The sequence below is a fragment of the Micromys minutus genome, assembly GCF_963924665.1.
Source record: "Micromys minutus genome assembly, chromosome: 2".
NCBI classification, from domain to species: Eukaryota; Metazoa; Chordata; class Mammalia; order Rodentia; family Muridae; genus Micromys; species Micromys minutus.
In genome coordinates, this window is record NC_137971.1 from 76,040,346 (window position 1) to 76,052,598 (window position 12,253).

Sequence of the window (12,253 nt, forward strand, 5' to 3'; positions counted from 1 at the left end):
TTCCTATAAAGCCACCAGGATTCAGTCTTGGTAGAAACAATCTTAGACCTTGACTAACCCTAGTGACCACTCCCTGCCCCAGCCCCATCTCTGAGCATCCTAATGGAACCACTCAGCTAGAGATGTAGTTTCCTCAGCTCCCAGCACCCTAGTGATCACTCTGTACTCCCCACGGAAGCTATCGCTGTGATTTGTTTCAGTAATGAGTATACCTGTTCCTGAATTTCATATAGAATTGTGAGCGCATGCTTTTATGTCTGATACCTCTTTTTTTTTCTTGTCTCTTCATTTTTCCTTTCTTTTCTTTTTTGAGAGTATTTTTAAAAAAGATTTATTTATGTATGTGAGTACACTGTCACTATCTTCAGACACACCAGAAGAGGGCATCGGATCCCATTACAGATGGTTGTGAGCCACCATGTGGTTGCTGGGAACTGAATGCAGAACCTCTGGAAGAATAGTTAGTGCTCTTAACCACTGAGCCATCTCTCCAGCCCCTTGAGAGAAGTTGTTATGTAGCACAGATGGGTCTTGAACTTGCTGTGGGCAAGGATAACCTTGATTTCTCGATCCTCCCGACTCCATACCTTTTTATGCAGGGTGGGCTATCAAGAACCCAGGACCCTGTGCTTGCTAGGCAAGCTTTCTACCAATGGAGCCACAGTTATTTTGGGTTTGTTCACCTTCTGGATGAGTTTGATACATCTTATTGTTGGATGTCATAGCCATAGTTGATGCTCTTTCCGCTGAATCATAGTTTGCCACTATACAAATACCCTATATGTGTTTGCACATTGTACCACGGTTGGGCATTGTGGTTTCTGATTCAAGCTACTGTGCACATTCTCACAGCCACACACTCATTTCCCTTAGGGTGGAATTGTTCGGCCACATGACAGATGTGCTTTGCTTTAGTAGAAACTGACAAAGTTTCAAAGTGGTAGAAATGTACATTTTCTTCCCCTGACCCCCGTCCCAGATATCAGAATCTTGTTCTGTCCGTCAAGCCAGTGAATGGCGTGTGCCGATATGTTTCACTGAGGTTTAGTTTTCATTTCCAAGATGAGTAGGGCTGTTGAGTTCCTCTTTGTTGACCTTCACGGTAACGGGTGGTTGGGTTTTACCCAGCCTGGCCTGGAATGACGAATTCCCCTGCCTCTAATTCTTAAGTGCTGAAGTTACAGATGTGTGCAGTAGTGTGATGCCTGGTTCAAGTCTCTGTGCGTGTGTGTGTGTGTGTGTGTGTGTGTGTGTGTGTGTGTGTGTTACTGAGGATTGAACCTAGAACCTTGAGCATACTGGCAAATGAGTCACAACTCTAAGAGGGTAAGCATTTTTGCATATTTATTTCCCATTTGTGTTTGTCTGAGTTGTTCATCTTTAAAAATAAGTACATTATCTTTTCCACAATGAGTTTAAATCCTCTATATAATTGAAATGAGGATTTTAAGAGTTTAATCTCTATCAGAATTTACACACACACATACACATACACACATACATACACACACACACACACACACACACACACTCACACATCATTACCAGTACTCGAGCATTTAAACTCATTTTGACTCTATTAGCAAAAGCAATTTTCACATTTTAGGAAATGACTCCAGCTGATCTAACACATGATGCTGCCACTCATTTGTACATAGCTGGGCTCAAGGGATGAAGTCTGATTTTCAGAGGCTGTAGCGGAGCATTTACTCTAGACTGGGTCCATAGCAGCCTCCAGTTAGCAGGTAATAGGGGTGGTAGTGGACTTGGCTCTTGGCTGTGTCTTTTCCCAAGCTAGGTTGCTGGTACCTGCCTTGGGCTGTGGATAGGGTGGTAAGAAGTACAGGAGAATCCAGAGCTGGGTTGTCACATTCAGGTGGGTGCTCACTGCTTGCCCCTTGAGTGCCATACGACAGGGTCTGGGGATCCATGGATGGTTAAGACAGCAGTTTCTTGGAGGAACCATGGCCAAGAAGGCTTAGGACATTGGGCAGGCATGGTGGCCTGCAGTGAATGCCGTGAGAGGCATGGTGGTCAGGACAGCCAGAAGAAGAGGAAAGCCAGACGCATCGGATCTTCCTGGAGGTCCTGGATGGGTCTCAGGGACATGTTCAGGGTGGAGGGATGCTATCTGAGCTGATCTGAGATGCACCTTGACATCTAGATAACCAGGAGTCACTAGGCAGAGGGCGGCAAGAGAAACTTCTTAGTGATCGTAGTCTAGTGCTTACAGTACATGATGTGCTGAGGGACAGGCAGGGTAAGAGAATGTGGTGGCCCAGAAGGCCCCATACACCAATAAAAAGAGCCTTCCTGCCCTCAGTCTTCAGAATGTCCTCATGATAAACAGTTTATTTCCTGCATGTAATCTGGGGGCACAGCTTTCTCTGACAGGGGTGCTCAGTGGGTGAGAAATTACAACATCTGATCCTTCCCACAGTTACACATGTGCCTGGTCCTTGGTGAATACCAGGCAGGGATAGCATCCACTGCTCTTACCTGAGAATATCTCTAGCAAGAAGTAACCTTTGATTGCATGCTGTTTTTCTTCAGGAGCTGGGATCTAGAAGGCAGAAATCCAAGAAAAATGGTCTCCTGGGAGTGGGTAATGAGGTGGTAGGCTAGGGAAAGACAAATGCTGTATGTTTTTTCTCATATGTAAATTTTCTTTGAGACAAGGTCTCTCTATGTTACCCAGAAACTACGAAGGCAAGGTTAGCCTTGAATTCACCTGCCTTTGTCTCCTGAGTGCTAGGATTAAAGGTATGTCCATTTGGGTGGTTAAACAGGTGGGAGGGGCAGCCCAGCAAGCATACCTGAAGACCTGGGCTTGCTTGAGGAGGTTTCTAGCCTTGGTAAACTCCTGGGCCAGTATCTTTAAGTCATCACCTTCAAACAGAGGCAGCATGGGATCCTGGGGAAGGGAAAAAGAATGTAAAATTCATTTTATGGAATTAATTGGCTGAGACCTGAAAATCTAAACTCTCAAAAGATGGTTAGAGCAAATTAGATGTCACCTCTCAGCAGAGGCAGGAAGTTTTCGTGGGCCTCAGCTTGTGAATCTCCATGTATACAGGAAGCCACTCTACATCTGGGATAGTTTGAAATTGGATGCTTGAGAGGCAGAGTGTGGGGGTGGGGATGGAGGTGGGGAGGGACCAAGGTGGTGTCTAAATCTCAGCGAGTCTGGCTCTTTCCTGGGCCCATGTGGTAAACGTGGTATGTGCCTTACCTAAACTGTTAGTGAGTCAGTAGAATATCTTCAACCCTTTCTTCATTTCTTATGGTTAAATAGAACTTTATAGGAATGTTTCCAAAGCATTAACTACTGAAACTCCAGAGCCTAATTCTAAACACTGACTCCCAAGTAACCAGAGCTTTGAGACAGAGAGGAAGCTGCCACCAGTGTGTCACACCAGCAGTGTGGCAGTGGCTGCTCCCACTGAAGAATCCTTTGAATAAGGGTAGTGGTTCATATCTCATTCCAGCACTAGAGAGAAGGAAGTGGGAAGGAGGATCAGGAGTTCAAGGCTGGCCTCAATTACATAGTGAATCTGAGGCCAGCCTAGGCTACATGAGACCCTTTCTCAAATAACCAAGGCCTAGGGATCTGGAATTGTAGTTCCATGGAAGAGTGCTTAGCCAGGCTCTGGGTTCAACTTCCAGGACTTCTGAACAACAGCAGCAAACGTTAAGCCAGGCATGGTGTCACCTGTAATCCCTGTACCGGGGAAATGGTGGCTGGAGACTTGAGAATTCAAAGATAGTCTGGGCTACATACCGAAATACTGTCTCACAAAAAAAAAAAAAAAAAGAAAGAAAAAAAAAAGCTACAAGTAGGTAAGGCTGGAGAATTGGCTCAGTGGTTAAGAGCACTGGTTGCTCTTCCAGAGGTTCTGAGTCCAATTCCCAGCACCCACACGGTGGTTCCGGACCATCTATGATGGAATCTGATGCCCTCTTCTGGCATGCAGTTGTACATACAACAGAGCTATCATACCAAATGTAATTATCATACATAATATAAATAAACACAAAAGTTAAATATGTATATATTCTCCTGCTAAATGGGAGGGGCTCCCTGGGACCTTTGAGTCGCCTCCGCTATTGTTATATATTAGCTCACTGTTGACGTCATTACTTAACAGATGAGCTAAATGTCTGTTTAAGAGAATGAACACTGAAGATAGGGGTCCCCAGGAACTAAAGCCCAGTGGTTCCGAACCCCATCTCAGGGTCTGGGCTCCACCCTTCGTCTGACTTTGGGCACAAACCTCAACTTCTTGAGCTGTAAGGATGGGAATGTAAGTATGGCCGATCCAAAGTGGCCATCCAAATAAAGCAATTTCACCTTCAAGGGGATCTGGCTTAGAGCAGCAGTTCTCAACCTGTGGGCTGCCACCCCTTTGGGAGTCAAATGACCCTTTCACAGGGGTCGCATATCAGATATTTATATACTGCTAGTTATGATATATAACAGTAGCAAAATGACAGTTATGAGGGAGCAATGAAATAAATTTATGGTTGGAGGTCACCAGAACACGAGAAACTGTCTTAAAGGGTTGCAGCATTAGGAAGGCAGAGAACCACAGGCTTAAGGGGACAGCCGTTGGGAAACATGTCCTTCTTGATCAGTGTGACATATCAAACGAGAAGCAGAGATCTCAGGTAGAAGGAAGCCAGCACTTGTGGAGGCGTCTTGAAGCCTCTTCTGCAGACCTACAGTATGACTGGTCACCTACCCTTTCCTCGATGAAGCCTCTGGTGAGCAAGCCTTCAATCCCGCTGAGGTCCTCGTCACTAACAGGGCAGTGGTAACGGCCCCCACTGAGGGAAGCCAGATTCCTCAGGAACTCAATTGCTGCTCTGGGGGGAGACAAAGGTTCAGGGATACACAGGGGTTAGGAGGGACAAACAGACCCCCAGGACCACAGTAGAACTTAAGCCTTCTGGCCTGGCTACGGGGCCTCAGCTTACACCACTGAGACCACCATTAAGCACTTCCATGTACACTCTCAGCCGGCCTATGCACCACCAGTGTCTGCTGTGTGTTAGGACTAAAGGAACACAAATACGGCCCTTACAGAGTTTATAGTTCAGTCAGAGAGAAAAACTATGTGCCCAGAAAATCAACTTTATTAACAAAGTTTATTTTTTACTGGAGGTTAAACTCATGCATCTAAGCATTACTCCGCAACTGAGACATGCTCTAGTCCTCCTTTGAAGAGGCTGCATCTTGTGTGGCATGTGTTCTTCTACGTGACAAAATAATTGTCCTATCAAGATCAAGCCAGTTAATGCCAGCACGGTGGGGGAGGGGGTCCAGAAGTCCTTCTCCTGGCTGAGGAACTATTGACAGTTGGCTAGTCTGGGGGGTTGCTTTTTGGGGGGTATGTAGCCATTAGTATGTTGCACAGGTCCCGGTAGACAGCCTCATGTCCATGTACATACAGGTGGAAGAAACTGGACTCAGTGTGTTACATTAATAAGAAGAGAGAGATGGGGCTGGAGAGATGGTTCAGTGGTTAGGAGCTCTTGTTGCTCTTGTAGAGGACCTGAGTTGAGTCCTGAGATCCATGGTGGCTCACAACTGTCTATGATTCCAGTTCCAGGGATCTGAACTCCTAATTTCTGAAGGGGCCAGGCACTCATGTGGTACACGTATCTACATGTAGGCGAACTATTCATATATATAAAGCAAAAAAAAAAAAAAAAAAAAAAAAAAAAAAAAAAAAAAAAAAAAAAACAATTTTTTAAAAAGAAAGAAAAAAAAAAAGACCCAAGAAATCATGAGGGAGATATTGTAGAGGCCTCAGGGAAGTTGGAGGTGGGAATGGGAGTAGGCATAGTTATCCATGAATACATGGATGAAATTTCCAAAGAATAAATAGTATTAAGAGCTGTGCTACGTCAATGTTTTCTTCTCTAGTTTCCAGAAGGACAGAAGACTAGCAGGATTCATGAGCTGGGATACATCAGTTCAAGGCTACAGAGTGATGTAAGAGCAGCTTGTTGTGTGGTCAGTCTGTGGTTAAAAAAAAAAGGCTTCTGTTTGTGGTATTGGGGCCACAAATAAGACAATACATCTCTTGATTCCCATGTCTGAGGGATGCTGTGGGTTAGTGGAAGGCCACACTAGAGAACCGAGCTCAGTTTACTGCTGTTGCTCACCTGTCTGTGCTGGTCAGAGAGATCGTATGCACCTTCACGCCTCTCTCCTGCTGGAACTTTTGGACCGTGTCGAGTATGAGGCTGCAGCTTGTATCTGGCTTCCCATCAGTCAGGAGATACAGTCCTTGCACATCCTGAAAGCTGAAGGCTTTCTAAGAGAACACAGAAAGGGACTCGTGTCTGGGAATGGAGATTAATTGGGAAGGGCAGAAATGATTACCTAATAGAGAAGACTCTGTCCCTAAGGAAAATGTGTCTGAAAGCATTCTATAAAATTGCCCATTAGAATTGAGATTCTGAGCTGCCCAAGATGAATATGCTAGCCTGCTGACCTGAATTTGATTTCTGGAACCATGTAAGGCTGTAAGGAGAGAACCAGCTCCAAAAATTTGTCTGTCTTCTACACATGTGCCATGACATGTGTGCTCCATACAGTTCATACAACACACACACACACACACAGGCACACTTGCATGCACACACACTGAAAAAAAATGTAAGTAAAGATTGAGATGCCTTTTTAGCCTAAGATAGACCAAGGGAGCTGGGGCATCAGGATGGGGAAAAAGGCCCACTTCCTATCTGGTTAGCCCCAGATAGGCCACTCAACCTCCCTAACCCTCTCTGTCTCCATCTGAAATTGAGAGAGCCCCATGTCACTGGGCTAGCAGGAAGATGAGATAAAGTGACATGCTGTAAGTCCTAAAGCATCATGGGCTACTGGCATAGGGTAGCACTGTCTCTGTCACGCTGCATGGTAGGGTTCTGCGGCAGCACTTGCCGTTAAAGCTTCTAAGACTGAGGTGCTCCCCTGGGCTTGCAGGTGGGCCACCCACTGCATAGCCTCATGACACGCAGAATCTGTGCTTTCCACCAGAGTGTTCTGCCATGGCTGCAGGCCCTCTGCAAAGCTGAGCAGGTTAAAACTGGGGAGGAAGGAAGAGACAAGAAGAAAAGGAAGGATTGGTTAGAACAGGCCAGTTTATGCTGAAACTGTGGATGTTACCTCTGTGAGAACTGTTCTCTTGAGGCCTCTACGGTGTGTCCAGACACTGAGGAGGTAGAGGACAACACTTTGAAAATGCTAGATGCAAATGTAAGTGGACTGATGCAGAAAATACATTGTTCGCTCCTCAAAAGAGCAGTTCTTGCTTCTGAAACCTCTGTTTCTTGGAACTGTGCTCAGCCTGGGAAACTAGGGACCCGCCTTTTGATCTTCCAGACCCTACATATCCCAGCCTTGTTCCTACCGGTCACAGTGTTTCCTCAGCTGCTCCCAAATCAGTAGAACGAGCTCTGTCTTCATCCACTGCAAATGGGGGCCCATGGACCCTGAGGTGTCCAGTAGAATGCACACATTGCTTTCCAAGATGGTGCCAAACAGCCTGCGGCTCCCTGCTCCGAGAGGGTGGCAGAGGCAGGGGAGGGATGGGACATTAGTTTTCTTCATAGTAGCTACAAAATGCAAACTCCTGTAATACTTATTGCCTCTCTGATAGTTGGTCACAAATTGTCCACTGGGAGATGTCCCTTTGGTGGTGTTGGGAGCTAGCTAGCCTTATGAGGTTTGAGAGATGAAGATTTCAGCTCTGGGGGCTGGAGAGGCAGCCAGGCTGGGAGACTGGAGGGACATACCCATAGGGGATGTGTTACCCATTAAAAAAAGTTGTTCAAGGCTCAAGCAGGGTTCCAGAGGACTAGCAACTTGCCCAGAATCCCAGAGCTTAGAGCCTAGGTTTTGTCTTGGTCCCCTAATCCACACTTTAGTCAGGCACCTTTAACCTTGGTCTTCTGGTTATACAAGGCTAAGCAGAAAGTACACTGGGGAAGCTCACTGAGTATCTGGTGTGACCAGTGTCATGAACACTGGTGCTCACTGGGACAGCAGAAGAAAACTGAGAAGTAGCTGGAATATCAACCTGGTGCTTACCACAATAAGTGGACCAAGTTTGTTGGGCCTTGTTGCCCAGGTTCTCGCAGCATTCACCTGGGTGTCCCAAAGCAATTCTGTCTTAGGGATAATAAGAGGAAAGCCAACCTGAAGCTGGAAGGATGCTCTGTGAAACTAGCCAGCCAGCTGGTCAGCCTTCCAAAGACCTCAACAACAAACATTTAGTACCTAATGGGTGGGAACACGTGAGTCACCATGCCCTGGCCATTTTCACCTCCGAAATCTCTGCCCAACTCATCTTGCCACATGCCCCTCTAACTGGCCAGGTCTCTTATCCAAATGGGTCAGACCAGGAAACCCTTGTCCCACCCTATTCCCCAATAGTTTATCATCCACGAAGCGATCAGAGGATCATTGTAAAAACAATGGAAAATTTGTTAGGCTTCCCATTGCTCTTGGTAACATAAGTGCTCTTTTGACAGGCGTGTAAGAGAGGGAAGGTAAATCTCAACAGGGTTACAGGGCTACTGGCTAAGCATCAAGGCCAAAGAGGCCAGGCTGACATCTTGAGGTAGACAGGAAATGAAATAGGAAGCAATTCAAAGAGAGCCTTATGGCTCCTCCTGGCAGCCTGTGTTGCCATACGGCGTGTTGTAAGTTCATTAAGTTAAGTTTTTGATGCTCTCTACTTGGATGCTCTCTATCTGAATGCTCTCTTCTTGGCTCCTACTTATCATACAGTCTCCTTCTCATCGGACTCAGAGTTGTCCCTTCCCCTCAAGGCCTCTGCCCCAGCCCGCTTTTCTTCTTTGTCTTGTAATCACCTAAACAACCTTTAAACATCACTCCAGGGACACTTTCTCTGAGAGGACACTGAGATGACACTTTTCCACGCTAGCCGATGGTCCCTCACAATATAACATTCCTCCTTTCCCCAAACTTATCACTGCTGGCTGTCACATCAGACCTGTTTGTGACTCTTTGGTTAACAGCTCTCTCCTAGACAACATGACCCATGAGCCCAGGGGCCCTGTTGGGATTTGTCTTCCTCTCATACACACCTGTCAGGAGTTCAACACTTCTTCGCTGAACGGTTGAATGAAAGAAGAAATGAGTGAGTGAGTGAGTGAGTGAGTGAGTGAATAAATGAATGAAGTACCCCCAGATGAGTTTGGGTGTGTGAGTCCTAGGGACTGAATGTGTGGCTTTGTACATGCTAGGCAAGCACTCTGCCACTAAGCTATAGCTCTGGCTCTCAGGTGAGTTTCAAATCCAGGTGTGTGGGTGTGGACCTGTGTGTGAGGTGTGAGCTCCTTGCTACAAATGAAGGCACACAGCCATCGGCTATTCTGAGTGACTGGTGTGAGCTGAGAACGGGATAAGGTGTTCCCCTCTAGTTCCCCTTTGCCCTGGTCTGGCCTATGACCTGTCAATCACCCTGGAGCTTAGGAGAGAGGCTGTGCAAAGCAGCAGTCATGGCTTCAAGCCATGGCCACAGACCAGTTACATTAGGCTTTCCTGCAGAAAACTTGACTTCGTGATATCACACAGGACCCCGCATGGCAACACAGCCTGCCAGGAGGGGGCATAGGCTCTCTTTGACCACAAAGCTGAAGTGTTTCCTGTCTACTTCATTTCCTGTCTACTTTAAGATGTCAGCCTGACCTCTTGGCTTTGAGGCTCAACCAAGCCTTGTCCTGGACCCCTAGCCTTCCGGCCTCTTCCTCACAAGTTCTGGGATTGCAAGGTAAGGACCACCACACCTATAATTATAGTTTGCCCTCCTCTGGATGTGACTCTGAGCCTCCACAGCCTGCCCCTTCCATGTACCTTTCTTTGAGGTATCTTGGTACCCCAGGGGGAATATAGAGGAGGTGTCTTGTGGATTGGAACCTCTTTCGTTTCTACCTTTACAAAGGGGTTCAAGTGGGCCCCATTAATGCCCAGGTCTTGCTTCTCCCCTAACCCATGTTTCCTACCATTCTAACAGCCGTGGTCAGAGCTGGTGTGTCATCAGTCATGAACAGGGATGAGAGGATAGGCAGAAGCTCTCTCTAGTTTCTGTCCACTCTTCTGTCACCTTGTCTGACCTCTGGACCCAGAGCTCATTCAGTATAAGGAGAATCAGTTGGCTAAGCCCACTGGCCTGACAGTCCCTGGGATTAACTTTAGCACTTCCTCTCTGGCCCCTCCCACCTCTCTGGGCTGTTGTCACACTTACCAGACAGCAGCCAGTGCAGCCTCTGCACATAAGACCTCATCACCTTCTCCATGCATGTGATGTACGCCTCCATTTCCCACAGCGTCCACTGGACGTGTCTCACCACTCCCTGAGGAAGGCAAGCAGAGGCTAATTTATCAGTGTTTTGGTTCATAGTCAGCACCCATAAAATAGTCGATGCCATTATAATAAGCAATCCTCAACATATTTTTCTGTATATATGTGTCTTGGTTCTCATGTCTAATTTTGAAACAGGGTCTCACTATGTGGCTCAGTTTGCCTTGAATTCACTGTCTTCTTCCAACTCCTGAGTCTTGGGATTTTAGGTAGAGAGCATCATGCTTGGACCAGTTTTGTTTATTGAAAAGCTATTTTTCTTTTAATTTACTACTAGATTTGATGGTTCTGCGAAGGAGGGGGATAATGGTGCCAGGACAAAGGAGTCACCAGAATAGTAAAAGCCACACCATCCATACATTTTTTTTTTTTTTTTTACCATCCATACATTTAAAACTATGAGATCCTTAATGAAAGGCTGGAAGGTCCATTTGTTTCAAACAGAAAGATGATCTCTGATAGAGAGGGGTCAGCATATGAAAATGACCCCAAGTTCTCTTAGTGGATAATTTTCAGGCTACTTTTAGTTTCCTCTGATGTTGGTAACATGGTATCAAAGGGCAAAGAGGAAAAGAAGCCAATTTTTACCTTGTACTGAAAGTTACTGCATCCTCAGAACACTGAGAAAACCACGTGACTAGAAAGCACAGAGAGGGAACTGTTTCCTCCTGCCCTCCTAACGGCCATGGCTGGTGTCAGCTACTCTGGTGGTTTGAATGAGAATGCCCCACCCCATGGGCTCTGAGGATTAGAAGGTGTGACCTTGTTGGTCTATCAGTGAAGTGGACTTTAAGGGTTCAAAAGCCCATGCCATTCCTAATTACTTCTCTCTGCCTCATGCCTGCAGATCAAGATGTAAACTCTCAGCTATTGTTCTACTGCCTGCCTGCCTGCTGTCATGCTTCCCACTACAAAGGTCATGGACTCCAGCCCTCTGAAACTGTAAGTCCAAAATAGACCCTTTTCCCTAAAAGATGCCTTGGTCATAGTTTCTTATCACACTGATGGAAAATACAGGTACCAATACTTTGGAATGACTACTTCAGCCATGGTTGAGTGCTCAACACCTGTGTCTAGGCCTTACCCTCTACTTCAGAGTGTGGTCTCTGACCCTGGGGACTTGGCTTTTTGTTCTATCAGACTCTTTATTTTCCATCAACCAAGGGAAATCCTACTTTAGCGAGTGATTTATACAGCAGGAATGGAAATCAGTGTCCCCTGATCTTTTCTCTGCCACTAGCAGCTGACAAAAGGAAGGTAAAGAAGGAATGGGGGAATGAAGAATATCACATTGTGACTTACATTGATCTCTATACTGGGGAAGAGAGTGCAGTGTTTGGCCAGTGCCGAGCCCCGGACTGACTTTTGATGTCTACAGTTGGGACCAAGGCATTTGGAGAGCTCCAGTTTCAGTCTCTTCAGCCTGCAAGTGGCTGTCCACTGTAGAACAAAAATACTGTCAGGCCTAAATGAGTGATTTGTCTTCATTTTATTTATTTTGTGCCTTTTCTTTTCTTTTCTTTCTTTTTTTCTTTTTCTTTTTCTTTTTTTCTTCTTAAGACAGATAGGGTCTATGTTACCCTGGTTGTCATGAAACTTGCTATGTAAACCAGGCTGGCTTTGAACTCACAGAGATCCACTTGCCTCTGTCTCTGGGCTCAGCTTGTTTTCATTTTACACAGTGAGACTGAATGTAGTTATGTGGCTTCCCAAGGCCAGCCAGTTAGGAGGTAAGCAGACTCGCTTCTGAACTTAATATTATTACCCCATATGTCACAGTAAGCAGGCATTCTTAACACATCTGCCCTCTCTTCCAAGGATGCCCACCCTCCTGGAGGATATGCTTGGTAGAA

At 46.1% G+C, this 12,253-nt stretch overlaps 1 protein-coding gene across 1 annotated transcript in view; it reads right to left on the reverse strand.

Moving 5' to 3' along the window:
• Positions 1-2,511: 2,511 nt before the first annotated feature.
• Positions 2,512-12,253, reverse strand: part of VWA3A (von Willebrand factor A domain containing 3A) — a gene marked incomplete at both ends in the record, with an annotated part of 49,320 nt that continues 39,578 nt past the window's right edge. Inside the window, 8 exons of the mRNA XM_080913005.1 lie at positions 2,512-2,563; positions 2,817-2,914; positions 4,743-4,866; positions 6,172-6,323; positions 6,953-7,097; positions 7,422-7,566; positions 10,284-10,392; positions 11,703-11,840. Coding sequence (XP_080769131.1) covers positions 2,512-2,563; positions 2,817-2,914; positions 4,743-4,866; positions 6,172-6,323; positions 6,953-7,097; positions 7,422-7,566; positions 10,284-10,392; positions 11,703-11,840 — 963 coding nt within the window. The remainder of the gene's footprint in view (positions 2,564-2,816; positions 2,915-4,742; positions 4,867-6,171; positions 6,324-6,952; positions 7,098-7,421; positions 7,567-10,283; positions 10,393-11,702; positions 11,841-12,253) is intronic.